Below are 18234 nucleotides of genomic sequence, written 5' to 3'. Positions count from 1 at the left end.
AAAAAAGCTTAGCTAAATAAAATCCATAAACATAAAACTACCGATACTAAAAAAAGGGAAAGCGATAATTACATATGTTTTGAGCATTAGAGAGCTGCACAAATAATCTTAAATATTTGAACGTTTATTTTATTGCTGTGAATGTTTAAAAAATTGCTTAATAGGCCTTCAAAACCGATAATAAACGACCATACGCATTATAGACTCTTCATAAAATTTATTGCTCTAAAAAATTCGAATATACTTTTATTCTCTTATCCTCACCGAACCCATCGATCAACTCCCAGGCAACCTCATAAACTCACCTCTTTGCATTTGATATCTCTGACGAAAAGCCCGGCATAAATAGAAAATAAATAGACGTCTGACGAATGCAACTCACGTTTTTATTGCACGATAATTACAGTCATACAAGCACATGCTAATGAAGACTGTACCTCTAGCCCCCTTCCCTCCTTCAATCACCAGATATCGACGATATGCCAGCGTTTAACGATAATTAATCGCTGGCGTGTGAGAAATTCATAATTTCAAATGAAAAGCATGGGGAGACAGTGGCAATTGTTGGAGAATTTCCCACACTTTAGTCCAAACATATCGATGGTTATCGCTCTAGTTTGTCGTCTCTCCTGAAGTTACAACGAAAATTGTGACATAGCCAGAAATTGCGTGTTGAGATCCGAATCGAAATGGGAATGGGAATCCAAGGGGCTAAATCGTAGTTCCAAGAGCAGAAGATCTGGGTGTAAATGAGGTGCTAAGAGACTGGCACGACACGTTCTCCCCATATGTTTTTTTTTTTTGATTTTCTTTCAAAATAAGAGTTCTTCTGAAGTGCGTCAAGATAAACTTGAACTTAATTTCCAGCTAAATGGAGAAGCGAACTCCATGAAACGAATGGAAGTGCAAGGCGTGCCCAAAAGTTGATTGTTGTCTAGGGTTTGTAATATTCTTGTCTTCCTTCCCCGACTTTTGCATAATAAGAACATAAATAAGAGTGTATACCATCAACCGCTGTGGGTAGTCTGCTGAGGTTCTTTAACCAGATTTGTCAGGGATTTCTTGGCTCAAACTAATCAGTTTTTCTGGGTTCTCAACTTGTACCGTTTTGTCAACGGAGTTTTTCCGCCTAATTTGTTTTTCATTGGGTTAAACGGTTGGATAAATATGTTAAGATGAAAGCGTGAGGAAAGAGAGATAGAGATTGCTTCACAAAATGCGGGTGTTATGCTAATTTGGAGAAAGCTAAGAAACCAGATCAGATACTCAAAAAGAAGGTACAACTTATCAGAGATCAGATAAAAGGGGGAAATAAATAATTGGTTGATGGATCAGTGAAAACTCTTTCCCTTTGATAAAGATGAAACTGATATGGGTATATAGTAATTAATTCATATGTAATAAACAAGTTATTTGATCATGTATAGTTTCTAAATCAAAGATATACATACATAGGTCTATTTTGTGTTGCTTTTGGAAAACCAATTCAAACTATGCATAGATGTGCTTTGCATTATTTTGCTGGTTCACTGTCTGTTTACTCACTATCATTTTTGATGGGTTGTCTGGCCCTCTTTTACTTCCCTGTTTATTTACAACACTTTAGACGCCCTGGTCCATATACACATTTCATCTCTTTGTTGTTCGAAAGCCCAGTACTACTACCTCTGTTTACCATAAACAAAAACAATTAAAAGGCGCCATATAAAGAGGTGTATAAGCAATTCTTGGCCATAAATCACCTGGACAATTAGCCACATAATCAGCTGGATCTCGACCGTGGAGAACAAGCTTCTTCGGATGTTTTGAGCGACCTTCGGGCGGCCTCCACTGGATTTGATTTTTCAGAAACATTTACCCGAACAACGAAATTACGCAAATCCGAAAAGGCGAAAACACTAAATTGCCCAGCTAAAACATCTGATGGCCATAAAAGCCATTCCACAGCTGATTGCTGATCGTCAGGGGTTAATTGTGGAATTTCGTTAGTTTTATTTTATAGAGTGTTAAGACAACATTTTCTGTGTGAAATTCGTCTGACCGAGGGAAGGGAAAGGGGAGCACTTGCGCATGGACCAAGGTCACTTGAGGTTGTGTCATGTGGCGGGCGTCATTTCTCCAACAGTTCTGGTAAAAAGCGAAACATTTTTGAAATGCCATCAAGGCCTCCTCAGACGCCTGCTCACCGACGCCTCTTACTTTTGTGTGGGCGGGTACATGAAAAAGAAAAGGAAAATGATGGAAACAACTTTGAAAAATTCGAAATTATGACTACTCTAACATTTAGGGAGCTATTTAGTGCTGACCGATAATGAAAACTAAGGTAAACATACGCAAAACTTATTTTAATAACGGTCATAAGGATTCAATTAAAGTTTTCCCAAAAAGAAAAAAACTTTGAAAAAGTCATAAATATGATTACTCTAACATTTAATAAGCTATCTATTGCTGATCGAGTGATAGAAAATAAAAACTGAGGTAAACATTAAGACAAAAGATATTTTAATAATGGTCACATAGATTTATTTTGGGTAATCAAAAATGTTTTTAGTTATTCTTTTAATGAAAATTGAACGATTTCCTAAGATTTTTAATTGTTTTTTGTTTGGAAGAGCTAAAATACATCTGTACTTCGGATAGTCCCCAGCAAAATCTTCAAATTTGGAGAGGGTATAAACCAACTTTTTCTCGCCTCTTGGCTTATCTGACATCTGTCTGGCCAAGTGTTTGCCAGCTTGTGCCTCTGTCTCCGCTTTTCTGTCCATTTGTCTGTTTGTCAGACTGTCTGTTGTCCATGTCCACCCGCTGATCCGATGCGAGAGCTTCGTGTGTCGACAATTGAAAGCAATTATAATTTTAGCCACTCAATATGAAAGAGGAAGAGTGTTACGTGATGGAGACAGGAAGAGCAAATATAAAGGAGACTGGACTGGCCTGGCCTGGCCTGAAAATTTCCCAGGTAGCGCAGCTAAAACTAAGATCAAGATCACACGAGTTGTCCAATTAAAAATTGTGGCTCATATTCACAACTTTATTGAACTAAAAAATACCCCCAAAGGAAACCTGATTAATCTTAGATTTATTTTGCCTCATTTCTTGCAGAATGGTTTGGATGTGGACGAGGAGGAAGACACCGAAGACGACTCCTTTGGCTACGAGGGTGAAGCCACCGAGGACGATCTGAACGAGGTCAACTCGGATCTGGATCTGGAGAACAGTGATTCCAAAGCGGCCACCCCCGCGGAACTAATCCTCCAGCGCTGCCAGATTACAGCCACCCAGATTGTCTGTGGCCTGGATGAGTCCCATTCCCATTCGCATTTGCAGTCGCAATCCCAGCAAATCGCATCCCAAGCGGAGTCTCTGCCAGCGGATCAGCCACGCGATTGTCTTGCACCTCAAAAGGTAAGTCATTCCCCCTTTCGTCTGATGAATGATTTGCATATTCTGTATGTAGTTACTGTTTGACTTGTCGTTTTTGTTGTTGTTGTTAGTTTAGTTGCATGCCCCCGCCTTCCACAGTATTGTCAACATTCTGAGCCTGACCTATCCTAACCCCAGCTGCTCGAGCTAACCAAAAACCCCAAATGAACCTAACCCGAAAAAGAAACGTTATCCAAGAACACCGAACCATAAAAGGAAAAACAGAATACTTAGCAAATGATCTGGTCATCTCGGGGATATTTTTGGGCATCATCAAAAACCAGTAGAGACAAAAATGCACATTTATTTTTTGGACAGAAAGATATCCCGCAGTTTAAGAGAATACATATTGGCTTTTAGAAAAGACTTGTTAGCGCAAGTTAAGTCTGTTCATACAACTTTTATCTTAAATTTTGGAAAATCAAAGATGTCCTCAAAAATAATAATGAAATTTCCATGTCAAAAGAGATAAGTTGCTTTATCGAAAAAGTAATACGACACTAGTATTATAAGGTATTTCTCATTACCGGAAAACTATAGTCACATATCCTTTGCACATCCCAAATCACATATTTTTGGCCATCCCAACTCCTCTTCCAAGACAGACATTCCAACCAAACCCTAGTTGGCACTACTTTAAGTGCAGAGCATGTGCTTTTTCTTATCAGTGTGTGATTCCCATGACAACCTGACCCACTTTCCACTTTGTGTCAACCCACTTAACACTTATCCAATACTCCATACCAAAACTTGACTTGCATTCAGCCCGGCGATGAGGCTGATGAGGAGCTAGAGGAGGAGGACGAGGATCCGGAACTGGGCACCGATGTGGTGGACTTCCTGATTGCCAAGCGATCGTGGAGACAGGCGAACCACCCGAATCCCAGTGGGGCAGCCACCTTAACCGATTTCGAGGCGGACTCGGAGAGCAGTGATTTCGAGCAAGTGCAGCAGCTGAGCAGGAGAGGATTACCAGTGGTAGTGGGAAGCACCCGAAGGGTCCTAAATCTCATAGAGATGCCACAGGGCAGCAATCGCAATATCAACGGCAGCAACTCGTTGCTGCAACAGCGTCATCACAATATGCTGCCGAATAAAGCGCATAACAAAAACATAGCCGTGGCGGTAATCACACCCAATTCGCATGGGAATACCAGTCACGGTCACGGGCTAAGTCACGGACTCGGTCACGACCCATTGAACAAGTCGCCGCTGGGAATGCGAAAGACGACGCGTCATCACCACAATGACACCTCCAAGTTCAACCGCTCCAATCGCAAGTCGAAGAACTGTGCGATCTTCTACTTCAAGCACCTGGACACGGACAACGAGCAGGGGAATACGGGAACGGGGACGGCGGGCAGTGATCTCCAGAGCGAGGATGATCCTCCGTGCCTGATCCACCGGCGAAGACCCACCGTCGGAGCTGGAGGCGACGTAAGTACCGTTTTCGGGTGGCGGATCTAGGCGATCTCTGTGGGCTTTCCTCTCGGTTACGGGTCAGACTTATCAGCGGATCATCATTATCGGTGGCATTCGTTCCACTCGCCGAGGTGTTGGGGTCACGTTCATCAATGGACGAGGGTATCGTCTTCTGGTGCCCACCTCTGCCCAACTAATTTGCATGCATCGATAGCTCGCTATTTTTGATGTCTGTAACCTAACGTACTATATATGAATAAAATATTAATAGTTTGGCATGCCTAACGATTTATTAACTAACTTTTGTATTCCATTATTCGGTAGTCTTAATCATCAACTAATCCAACGCTATCAGCTACTTGATCATTAATCATCTAACACAAAAGAAGTATGTCTATCAGATACTTCAAAGATGAAAACAAAAATAAAGCTCTTTTGAGGGCAAAGTTTGGAAACAATGCTTTTTTTAGCCTTTTAAGCTAAATTGTTTAAAGAAAGCTAAACAAGCCTGGAAATCGAATGTTAAAAAATAGTTTTTTTTTTGGATACATTCAGCTTTTTAGAGTAAAAGTTAATTTTTAAAGACAGAAGATTCCTTCTAGCATTCAGACTTAATTTGTTTGTTTGTCTGTCTGAGACTTCTCTTTACTCCGCCTCCCTCAATTCTTCAGCACTCCGCTGTCAATTCTTCAGTCTTCCTCCCACATTTGACAACTGCTGAGGTCGTCACCATTCGAAATGGAAATAAATTGCCAGCACAAAGACAAAGCAGACAAGTCAGAGTGGAGTTCGAAAAGTCAGAAAAGTCGTCAGAGAGAAGGCGTTGTATTGTCGGCAACCAAAAGAAGCTTCAAAGATGTTGCTCATGTACTGCAGCAGCAGAAGCAGCAGCAACATCGCGTTGCAAGTTGCCAGTGCAGCGGCACAACAATTTGCCATTTTGCGCAAGTAACGCTAATTAAACTTCATTTTCTACCACTTCATCTTCACCGTCGGTTTCTCTTCCTTTGTCGAATTTTGTTACCACTGATTTTAATGTTCCATTGCGTTTTTCCTTCCCTTTCCCATCCGCCTTGCCATCCACTTTCCTGCCATATAGATACTGAAATCGGCTGATGCCTCAACGGATGACGACGACGAAGGTTGGCTCTACACGGCGACAGCAGCAGCAGCAGCAACAACATTGGAAGTTGCCACAACAGCAACTGCAACATCAAGTGCCGCAGCAACATCGATTGTGGATGGTCTGCAGTCCACGGCCATTTCCTCGACCACGGCATCATCATCTTTGGGTGGACAACTCCCGCCCAGCGACGACTCCGATAAGGAGAACAAGGAGGCTCTGGTGGTCAGCACCACGACAATTACGGCAGCAGCAGCAACAACTGTTGCAATAGCAGCCTCGCACAACAGCAGCAACTACGACAGCAGCAGCGCCTGCTCCTCCTCGAACTCAAACTCAAACTCCAACGGCAGGCACACAGAGACCTCGGCCACCTCGCGAGTCACCCAACTACAGATGCAGATCCACTCGCAGTCGCAAATGCAAATGCAGATGCAGATGGAGTTCCAAACCAATGGCAGTGCCAGCGATGGCAGACACGTCATTAGCAACAACAATTGCTACAGCAGTCTACAACATCAGCAGCAAAACAACAACGAGGGCGAGGCAGCCGATGATCATTTGGCCAAAATCAAGTTGGGCGTCGATGAGACAACTGCTGATTTGGCAAATGGAAACGCCAGCATATCTCAGCAGGTGAGTAGATGTTTTTGGAAGACCTGAATTGGGTTTAATCGTAAAGATGACAGGTTCTGATTGAATTGTTAGGAAGAAGTAAAAAGTTAATATTATTGATTTGGAATTAAGGAGTAAAAAGAAATTTTTAAAAGAAGGTATTTCTTATAAAGAAAAACCCAAGAAAGTGAACCAGCTATACAATAGCTCGAAATTAATTTCTAAATAGTCACACTCTTTGATTTGATATTGAACAATATAATAATATTTTGGGAGAAATAAAATGTACATATTGTGCATTCAGAATAGGAGCATACACAAATTATTTCTCTAATTAAAGCTTTTAAATAACTATGTATTGCAAATAAAAGCTTATTTAATTAAGCTTATTATTAAACAAAATATTTACTAAAATGATTTCTACACACTGAAATTAAATTCAATATCAATCTCTAATAAAACTAAATTGCTAAATAGCCACACAAACTAATATAATCTCTCAGCGAAGGGCATCCCTCTTTGAGAACCTTCACCGTCAGATCCACTTGACATTGCCGCCATTTGTAGAGCACCAGAAATAAAGTCCGATCTTATAGTCGGTCCGCATCGGTTCGAATCAGTCCTCGCCTCTCGACTATTGGAAAAGTTCCCACAGTCAGTCAAGTGTCAAGTGCTCAAGTCTAGTGACCATGTCTGTGACTTGTGTCAATAAAAGAGTTTTGTTTGCCGCCACTCCAAGGGGCAAAAGTGGGCAAAAGGAAGAGGGATTGGGCTGGGATCGGGTTTGGGTTTGGGTATAGGAAACTGGGAAACTGGGTGCAAGGCATTTTCAATAAATGGAAAACCTCAGCGGATGATTAAGCAGTTGGGTTAATGAAAGCGAATCATGCACCGACTAGACTACTCCTGCCGTTCCAAACGCCAAACGCCAGACAGAGCAAACTGAAAACCTCGATCGATGACTACCGACATGGCATGATGTCGTGGTCCAGGAAAAACGATCGCCGCCGCTCGGGAAATTGAGCGGAGCACGTCAAAAATGGGAAAGTACGAAATTAACTGGGAAACGTGTGATTTATTTCTTCATTGAAGGCAAATGAAAAGAAGCCCAGGCCGACGTGAGGCGGAATAAAACGAAACAATTGAAAGGGACAGCCTGGGTAAAAGACATACAGCGCAGGTTGAAATAATAGTAGTAGTAAATAAAATTGTAAGGGCTTAACACTAACAATTTTTATGTGTTTTAATTAAATAAATGAAAAAAATGGTGGAGAAGCTTTACAGCCCGTAAATAGACAGCTGTTTGTTTCAGGGTAGAGCTTGGATCATTGATTAGATATAGTAAAATTGGATTTACTTACATGAAAATTATTAGCTATAAACTATTTAACTTGTCAATAGACTGCTGTTAATCTGAGGTTAGGGTTTTGGACCATTTGTGCCAGTAAAAAGAATTGTTGGGATTAACATATACTTTATCAATATAAGCTTAAAAATGGTCTTCTTCTATTTCTGGTAATATTGTTTAATTGAAAATTGGATTTCCCTCCTCCTACAGATGAATAACAGTTTTTACAGCCGCGCGGACATCTGCAACATCAGCGTGTGGCCAGCAGAAACCGTGACCAGTTGCCACTTGCCACCAAGATCCCCGGCCAAGTCCACCAAATCCCAGGCCAGCAGCAGCAACGCCACCATGTCCGCATCAATGATGCTCGCTTCGCCAGCCAAGGTACGCCATAAAAAAATAAAATATTGATATGATGGGAGAAGGAAGTTACACTTCCTGCTAATGAGATTGAGACATTAACATGGGAGTGCGGTTTCTCGCTAGCTGATTATGATTAATGACTGGCATTATTTTATTTGTCTTAAATGTCTAGTAACGTAAACAATTTTAGAGTCACAAAGTTGATATTTATATCTAGAGTTTAGAAAACCTTTTAATTTATAGAAAGCATAAAAGTTCATGAGAAAGTTCGGCAAACTTTCTCTCCATAAGACGTAAACCAATTAGTGAGTGTTCTAGATTATATATATATATTTTTTCTACCTCACTTTCATTCACCGTTCTCTGCCAGCTATCGCACATGATCGATTATGGGTTGATCCATCGATCGTTGGCCTAACAAATCGATCGATGTCGGTGGTCCAATTGCGCTGCGATCCCCTCCTCTTGATGTGATTTAGCTGTTTGCGTGCGTCGTTTCAAATTTCTCTCATCTGATTTTTTGTGGTCACTTTTTGTGCGTGTAAAAGCAGTGGTAAAACATGCGAAGCTGACAACTTGCTAAGCGTAATGGAGTGTAATGTGAGCTGCGACGATGGGTTTTGTGCGGAGGTGTGGGAAACCCAACGGAGATCAAGAGGTGGAGTGTACCATATCTCCCGCCGACGAGGTGCTCCCATCATTTGCCGCCGCCTATCAATGTCGTCGTCCCTGAGGTTTCGGAATAGCCAACGTGTTTGGCAGTCAACACTCACTCTCACTTTTCCCTGGTCAGCATGAGCATGTTTTAGCATTTTCGCAGTCCCATTTGCATTTTGCAGTTGTCGCACGCAATTTCCACTGCCATTTTCCAGCGAGGGCACTCGTTTCTCCCCTTATTTCCCTCGGCCTCTGCCACGCATGCGCAGTGCGTTGATTTATTGAGAGTGAAATCTTGTGCAGCTTTGATAAATTTTGACAAATTTTGCATTTTCGCAACCCGATCTCGAACTTGAACCTGATCCCGAACCCCCAAAAAAAGAGCGGAACCCATACATCAAGTCGACGCAACCAAAACTGATTTTAAGATAACGAAATCCGGAGACGTTGGTCAAAGCAGAAATAAATCGTATAAAAAAATCACAGCTAGGTGAAATAATTATCTTATCGATTGGACACACACATGATTTGTATGGAATGGCAGATTAAAGTTTGCAAACTGATGGACAAAGACAGCATTTAAATAAGTGGTATTTAAAAAGCAGAAAAGTGACGTTGAGCCAAACCTCAATAAATAAATCACTAGCCTATAAAAGAGATTGACAAGTGCACTTATCTTGTTGATAAGTAAAATAAAATGAATGAACATAAAAAGGCAACTTAAAGCAACTAATATCTCAAACATATTGTTTGCTTAGATATATTTCAGAACTTTCTTTCAGAGCAAACACATATCGATTTCCTTCCTAAGAAGGAAACCTAATCTGAAAAAAGTATTAAAAAGGGAAATAACATTAATCAAACAACCACAATATAGAAAAGCTTATAATATAGAAAATTATCTCGTTACCCAACTGACATTTCAGTTATCTTATCGATGTCCCAGAAATGATTTGTATTCACTCCTAAATTAAAGTGTTAAGCAAAGATACGAATGATAATAACACAAATTGAGCAAATAATAAAAGTATAATGCGAATGGAAAACTGAGGTAGACAAAAAATAAATCATGTATTTGGAGCTTCCTATCTAGCTGGCAATGCCTGCTCCTTTTGCAGATTTTTATTTCAAATCGATTTTGGAGTATTATCTTATCAAGTGGCTATTATCAAACGCATTTCGAATCGACAGTTTATTTTAATTCGCGGAGCCATCTACACACACTATATGTACGCTTAGGTGCGAGTGTGAGTGCACTCCAGACTGATACAGAGACTGCGGCAGAGCATTAGCCTCAGTGTGATTCGCAACGTTGAAGCCGACGGACGGACGAAAATCGGGGAGCGGACTACCCAAGATAATAGCAAAAAAAAAATAAAAAGCCAACAAACAAACAATTGCTAAAACAACAATAGAAGAGCCCAGAGCAACAACAGCTTCGAAATGTGTTTATTTTGCTTGCGAAATTTGCATTAAATAAATGAAAAACACAACGAGAAACACAAAAACCAGCATTCAATTTTAAAAGAAATAAAACAAACGGTAAACACAATAGTTAAACTCATTAAAACAGTGAATTGCAGTGATCTCTGCTACCACTCCCGCTCAGTGGATGTAAAACTGTAGTGCTAAAAATTCGAATACAAACCCATCATTAATTTTGCACTTATGCAAATCAACTCATTGAAACCTTTAATTGTAATTTAGTGAAATAAAATATTTAAAAACTTTAGAAATAAAATAAGTAACCAAGTAACATTTACCGTCAAAGTTCCCCTTAAACTGTAAGCATTTAACTGACCTCAATTTTCAAAAAAAAAAAAAAACGCGATTAGATTTTGGGCCAAAACAAAAAACACGTTGCGTGCGGGTAAAAATATAAATAAAAACAAGAAAACCAAATCGACAACTGTCAAGGCCAGAAAAAGATAGAGCCACTGCGACGACAGTCTAAGAGGCACTGCTGCCAAGGAGCTGAAGTTGAAGTTGAATCCGTATCTGTATCTGAAGCTCGGGCTTTCCAGTTTTGGGCTTAATTGGCAGGCCGGCGTCCGCACTCGCATTAATAATTGCCTTTAATTATCGCAAACGCCCAATCGCTTTTTTTTCGCGCTCACTGGGCAACTAGCTGTAACTGTAAGTTGGACAGTTGTAAGCTGCAAACCGTGAACGTAAACGCCGTTTTCACTTGGCATTAGAAAATGGTTTCCGTTTGGCAGCAGTCCCTCTCAAAATGGCCGCAATCGCGTGCCTCACTCACCGCAGGAAGTTGTTAATTAAATTAAGCCAAAGATTAACGAGAGTGAGTATTTGGACTTGAGCTGCGATAAAGATACAGCAGTGAGAAGAGCCATAAGATACAAAACAGTGCGCGAAGTCTGCCGAAGCGCGTTAAAAACAAAACCTTCAGATTGTTCAATTGCCCCGAGAAAAACTAAATAAGTCCCAAAAAACAAAAAAGATTTCGTAATTGCATTGGAATAATTAGCTATGCTTCAGTGATTTGCTTTTGTGTCAACAAGGAATTATGTAAAACAACCAAAAGCTGATTTTGTCGTATTATCAAATGGTCTGCGAAGGTGGGAGTTCCCATTTTGGGAAGTCTCAACCCTTTTTTGTAAATAAGATGAAAAGTCAAGAATCTATACATTTTATACAGTTAGTTTACCTTGATAGTTTAAGAACTTCTGTGTTTTTACGACTAATTTGTGAGGCAAACTCTTGTTTATAGTTGCAGTTACTCAACTAAGATTCTGCATAACATATGTACACAAAGCTAAGGCTGTACAAAAATAATTTCTTCTGTCATACCAAACGGCTCATATATATAAAAATTCCCCTGTGAGCAACCCACTTACTTGAGTAATGAGTTGTGCAAAAAAGTAATGGTGAGGTGTAGGAGGAAGGCTGCGAAATAAACAGAACTAGATAAGAACAAAAGTGTATAGGCATGTTTATATATTGTAAATTTAAGACCCTACTTTGCTACCCCACCCGCTGCACTCCACTTCACTCCAATTCATTTCACTCCACTCGACTATAATGACGTTGAAGTGCACTGAAAATGGGTGACAAATAGCGATAAGCGGGTGGGAGAATGAGTTCTCAGAGATAAGGAAAAAACACTTCCACTACTTCCACAGCTAAACGCAGTTTTTTCCTCTTTGCCGATAAGATTTGGACACTCTGCGCTGCATTTCCTATTTGGTTGCTTTTACTGTGGAGCTTTCGAAATTCGACTAAACTTTAATAAATATTATATTTTAATTTAAATAAACAGCTTTTTTGGACAGTAAAGTTTGCCTGCTAACCTTAAATTTTACCAAAACTTTGGAACTATATCCCAATACTTTACATTACTGTATACTGTATAAACAGGATGTTTTGTTTGTAGGCAATTTGGACTGTAGTTAGTCAGCTTTATGACTTCACTGATTCAGCCGCCTGAGGCTTGCAACTCCGATTGGGCACGCTCATTAATTTCCGCTCTCTAAACAAATTTCCCTCACTCGTTTCTCACATTCTCCGCTGCTTTTCTCTCTCTCTTTCTCCAGGGCAAGGTCTCGCATGATTCAATCAAGCAGTTGGTGCTGGAAGCCGAGCATTTGGTGCGCGACGCCCAAGAGGCCGCACTGAAGACGCCAACCAAGCAGAAACATTCCATCATTAAGATCTCGTCGACGGTCAAGAAACGCGAGGTCACCATGTCGCATCCCAGCAAGCAGCGTGTCGAGGTAAGTCCTTTTAAAATACCGAAAAAAACTCTTTATGAGGGTATTAATAACAGTGAATATATCTAATGAAATATGATATCTTTGAGAAAAAATTATAGTGGTTTAAACATTTAAACATTTATACCATCTAACTGCTCCCTCAAATTTAATAATCACCGGACAGCTAAGTCCAGTTAAATAACACTGTTAAAATGTTGCTTCATTTAGATTTAATAACAGTAAACTGATTTGCTTAGGTCTGTCTGGTGACTTAAAAGGTTCCAATTGTAGAAAAACAACAAATTTTTTTTAATGTGGTTGGTACACTGTTTAAAAAATAAATTAACTTTTTTCGTTCTTAATTTGCATAATTTTGTAACCTATACAATTTGTTTTATTCTTTTTTAGGAGTGGCTGGAGCTCCAGCCCTCGACGCCACAGCTGCTGACCCGCAGCCAAACGCATGAACTCCTGCCAGGCTGCAAGCCCGACGATTGCGAGGCATCCGGAGAGGCATCTGAAACGGATTCAGTGCCTCAGGCTGGAGTTGGACTTGGAGTAACGGGAGGAGGAGCAGCCAACGGTGCGGGATCGGACACCTCGGAGGGATTCACCGATTCCATTGCCACCTGTATGCAAACGAGCACGAATTCCTATGGGAATTCAACGGAGCGAATCGGTGGGTCGGCAGAGCCCATTGGCCAGCCTGTGACGCCTTTGGGCTTTGGCAGCAGCAATCAGAGCCTGAACGTGAAGATTGTGAAGCGACCGCAGACGCGTCGCAAATCGGAGAGACCTTGGTCCGTGTCGTGCCTGTCCCAGTTGACCACGGATGCGGCCCAGTTGAGCACGGCCCACAGGATTGTGGAGAACTCGCCACCGGGACTGGCCAGTCATTCAATCAGCGAAAGTGCTCTGGATTCGCTTTCGCCGGGACCCAGACCGCGGGCTGCTTCTTCCTCGGGAACGGGAAGTAATGCGGCCAGGAAGGCGGACAGCAAGGGATCGCTGCGGCGGAGGAAGGCCCGCAAGAAGCGCATTTCGGCCGCCTCGGCTGGCAGGAAATCGGATTCGGGTTCCGAGCTGGGTGGAGATCTCACCCAGACGTTGATGAAGTCCTGCGAGTCCATGTCGTCGCAGCAGTTGCAGGAGTTCACCAATGCCCTACTGAGCATACAAAAGGGAGCAGTCATTGCCCCTTTGAGTCCCAAGGGAGACGTCTTAGCGGGAGTCACTCTGCTGGCCGAAGGCGAGGCAGCAGGGGAAACCCAGCAGCTGATGCTACCCAAATTCCGGGTGGGATCCTTCACCACGGCAGGTCTATTGGCCAGCGAAACGAGATTGGGCGCCCTCGCAGCTCTGTCCAACTACATGAACGAGGACGAACAGCAAGCAGGTAAGTGATGGAGGTCCTTCAGCGGATTTCATAGAGTTAGGCCTACTCTATATGTGTTTTCTATTCATCTGTTTCTCTCACACAAGCACCCAAGCCGGTTCAGACCAGGCTCAAAGGTATTGCGCAAGTGCACCAGTCCCCACTGAAATCTATCCATTCTGCTCCTATTAAAATGATTATGTCCATCTTTCTTTTGTCAGTATTTTATTTATTTCTCTCTATTTTTATACTGGGAAAAAATATATAAAAACTAAGTGATTATAAACATTAAATTGATGTTTCCTAATTTTCCTAATTCGTAACTTAATACTAAATTACATTTTTTTTGTTAGGGACTTTAAATCATGGCACTTACCATTAAAAACTAAAATGGGTACCAAATTCTTTGTTATATATCCTCAAATCTTTCCCTCTTCCCCTTCCATATCAAATTTATTAATTAACATGCTTTATTTCCCACAGAACTCAGCACCGAGGACCATCACAGCAGTATTTCGGAGACGGCCTGGGATAATTACCAAGAGAAATACAACTCAGAGAACTATTCCGAGGGCTTCGATTCGGATGCGGCCCGGCGTCTCTTAGAATTCGGCGACGACTATCGGTGAGTGTTGTTGGAAAATCAAAATTATGAAGGCGACCTTTGCGGCCGTGCCAAGAGTTATTTATAACCGCTCAAAATCAAATGCCCATTTCGCTACAGCAATTACATCGACTCGCAGTCGGATTGCTGCAGTTCCCTGTCGGCGGCCAACAATCTGGATTCGTTTTCGCCGCCGCGCATGGATTCACTGCAGAAGCACGAGCTGAAGACACTCCACATCAACCAGGACACAATTACCAGTAGCGTGGACCACGCCCGCCGCCAGCGCGCATTGGAGCTGCAGTACGAACGCCGTCGCAAGACCCTGGAAGTTAGACGCAAATCCTGCCAAGGTGGGTATTATTACCAGTCTTGGAAACGAACTAGTTTTTTTGGGCTAGTTAAAGTACAAAGAGCTTGCGAAAATAAGTACCAAGGCAAGATACAAGGTACATTGATTTTTAAGTAGTTCACTAGAAGGCCAAATAATTAGCTGTCCAAGGCAAAAAAAGAAATAGTTTTTAGATGTGCAAAAAAGGTACTAAACATTTTTAAATTAAATGTTTAAACGTTGCAGTTTAATTATGCTATTTAATATACGCACTGGCGTATGTCTGATTAGGGAAACATTTGAAAAGAAACAAACGGTAGCCATATATTTCCTTTGTTGTCGAGTATATAACTAGGCTTAAGTATTTAGATACTTTCCAACACTGACTCAACTCCATATAACTAATAGGATATATTTATTTTATATATATTTTGCACACCCAGATATGGATGAAATCCCGATAGTTGCCAACCCCCTGAAGGAGCAGCAGACTCAGCCGCAATTGCAGGCCCAGCCTTCGCTGTCTGCCTCCGCCACCGCCTTAATGACCACGCCCAAGAACCAGTCCACCAGCCAGCAGCAGCTTGGCCAACGCACCGACTCCGTGGGCCGGAAGCTAGAGTTTGGTGGAATGAGCCACTCGGCTCAGTCCCTGCTGCGTCGCACCTCCGAGAGCGACACTTCGACCAGGAGGCGACGTACTGTGACGGCGGACGAGAGGAGACGCTCCTCCCGCAACTTGGAGAAATGTATCAAGCTGATTCCAGCCACCACTTCATCGTCCAGTGGATCGGACTCCGAGGACGGAGAGCAAGAGATGCGATCTCTGCTGCAGCAAAGCCGCGACAGGCTGGACGACACCAGAGCCCTGAAGATCAGATGCCATCTGCTCAGACCAGAGGATTATGTGAGTTTAATTGAAGATGATTGCGGGAATCCCTACTAACTTTATTTAAATTTTAATGCCCAACCAGAACGAGATCATCAACACTTGCCGCGACAATATACGCTGCCTGGAGGCCGTGCTGCGCGGTCCACCCGGCACTGTGTTGTCCACCCACTGCGCTGGCCAGACAAAAGGTGAGTTCCAGCCTCCACCACCTCCATCATCATCATCCGTATCAACCGGTCTCCGCCGGCGAAGGAGGCGGCTTCCTACAGAGACTACTGAGCCTCCACTGGCTATCATGCCGGCGGAATCGGGATCGCGCTCGGGGGATTCCCCGCGGCAGCTGATGCAAGTGGCCGAGTGCCAGTGTGCACCCATTACGCGCTTCGTGGCACGGGTGATCGAATTCGTGCTGGACGTCGGCAATATGCTGGAGCACTTTGCGCTCTATCGCTTCCTGGCGGGAACGCTGAGGTCGCTCTACGAGCTGGTGAACCGGCCGTTGGGCGGACGCCTCGGAAGGTTCTTCAGCGGCTTCCGGGGATTGTTGTAATTTAAATAAAACAAAAAGAAGCTTAAAGCATGTATTATCCGGATGCCTTTGATCGCTGTGCAAATTAGATCTTTAAACACACTGTATACGATAGTGCATATGATGTATGATTTGTAGGAAGTTTGTTTTTGCATTTGACAAAACGCATTTCGCATCGAATTTACTTATTATTTATCCTCAACACTTTTTCACTTTCTGTTCAATTTTATTATTATTTTAAATAATTTTATTTTACTTGTTCTATCCATTTTTTCGCTCTTGCGCATTTGTTCTTTATTTTTTTGGCAATAAAATCTACACACCAGAAGCAGAACTAAAACTGTTATAATTCTCAACTTGCGTTTGTATCCGTTTGTCTTGTGAACTATATCCCTAATTTAGTTTTATTTTGGTGTTCTGTCATTCTGTCATCTGTTCTGTTAACTCCACGTAATGCCGTTAATGCTTGTGTGTTTGTCAAATGTATTAACAAATTAATTTAACAATCATCCATTAACTGCCGTGTTTATATTGCTTTGAGTTTAGTATTTGAGATCATCGTGTAGCCTAGCACTAATATCGATCCCGTTCCCGAAGCGGTAATGGTTTGCACAAGTCTCAGTTGATCTCAAAGAGGTCTTGAGATTACAATAGATTATAAGTTTAGTCTAAGAATTTTATTGACACTTTTAAAACAGCTAAAACTTGTATGTCGACTGATCCGTAATTATTCAGTCGGTTAATATCTAATTCACATTTAACTCTTATGAGGATGAAGGCAATCTTCAATATTTTTGACGCAAACCCTTGTTTTTTTTATATTCCATAAAGGCCAGTGTAGGGAGTCTGATTTTTCAAACGAGTTATTCGTATTTTATAACCTTAATAGTTGTCTATTTAGCACTTTAACCCATTGAAGCGAAAATAGAAAATGACAGCTCATATGAGAAATCAGAATTAAGTAGTACTGAAAGTACTACATTAATTGTGCCCAATATAAAGAAAGTGGTTTGCGCCCGTGCTAAAGTTTTGAAGCACCGAACCTCTAAAACTGTAATAGCCTCTTGATGGAGGTAAACATTTTGTATTTATTTAAACGTTTCCAAATTCTTTGTAGTTGTTTCTGAATATCCATAAATCTGCTTAATTCGCTTTTAGGGATATAGCTATTTTTCCACCAGCTGCTTTATTCTGACCCTCAGCAAAAGCAAATTTATTTTCGCCCGCTGACGTCACACGCCCGCAGTATAAATTTATAAACAAATGTGATGACTTGGTGGAAAATTAATTTATGTGCGAGGGTGGACTATATAAATTTGAAGAAATGTAGAAACATTGTTTTTAATAATTGTGCTGCAAAGTCAAACCTCTTAGTTGGTTTTATTTGTCACAATACTTGTAAAACTGCAGCTTTACTGTGGCGCTCATTCAGAATTCGATAGGTAGCGCTTTGCTTTTTGGTCTGCCGTCACCACTTCTATAGCTTTTGTTGTCTGGTTTCTGAATTTTTTGTTGGTAATGCGGTAGAAAAAAAATGACGTCGCCTTTTGAAACACAAACTGATACCAATGGTTTTTGTTTCTGTTTGGCCTTTGTTGCCGCTTGAGCTGCCGAATCTAATAAGCGCGCCCTTAAATCAAACCTTCATACATATAAACATACATACATATGAATACAAATATGGTACGGTGTTTTTAGAGATTGCGTGTGACAAAGCCAAGTTCAAAAGTTCTCAGTTCCCAGAGTTACGCTCTTTGGGATGTTTGCATGTTAGATACTCTCGGTGTTTTACACTGTTCAAATAAATATTACTATTAACAAGATAATAAATATTAAAAA

At 41.5% G+C, this 18234-nt stretch overlaps 1 protein-coding gene across 5 annotated transcripts in view; it reads left to right on the top strand.

Annotated features, from left to right (window-relative positions):
* Window positions 1–18234, top strand: part of LOC108145793 — a 126636-nt gene that overhangs the window by 99972 nt on the left and 8430 nt on the right. For 3 of the 5 annotated variants that reach the window (XM_017271364.2, XM_017271363.2, XM_041707930.1), the window contains 10 exons: window positions 3103–3405; window positions 4189–4860; window positions 5945–6604; window positions 8142–8315; window positions 12506–12685; window positions 13073–14060; window positions 14523–14664; window positions 14764–14996; window positions 15418–15881; window positions 15949–16054. In XM_017271364.2, coding sequence (XP_017126853.1) covers window positions 3103–3405; window positions 4189–4860; window positions 5945–6604; window positions 8142–8315; window positions 12506–12685; window positions 13073–14060; window positions 14523–14664; window positions 14764–14996; window positions 15418–15881; window positions 15949–16054 — 3922 coding nt within the window. Of the gene's footprint in view, window positions 1–3102; window positions 3406–4188; window positions 4861–5944; window positions 6605–8141; window positions 8316–10251; window positions 10494–12505; window positions 12686–13072; window positions 14061–14522; window positions 14665–14763; window positions 14997–15417; window positions 15882–15948; window positions 16055–18234 lie in introns of those variants that run through there. The other 2 variants (XM_017271366.2, XM_017271367.2) reach the window with 2 other exon arrangements.

Source organism: Drosophila elegans, unplaced genomic scaffold, assembly GCF_018152505.1.
Source record: "Drosophila elegans isolate 14027-0461.03 unplaced genomic scaffold, ASM1815250v1 contig_208, whole genome shotgun sequence".
NCBI lineage: Eukaryota > Metazoa > Arthropoda > Insecta > Diptera > Drosophilidae > Drosophila > Drosophila elegans.
This window is presented reverse-complemented; position numbering and strand designations above follow the sequence as displayed.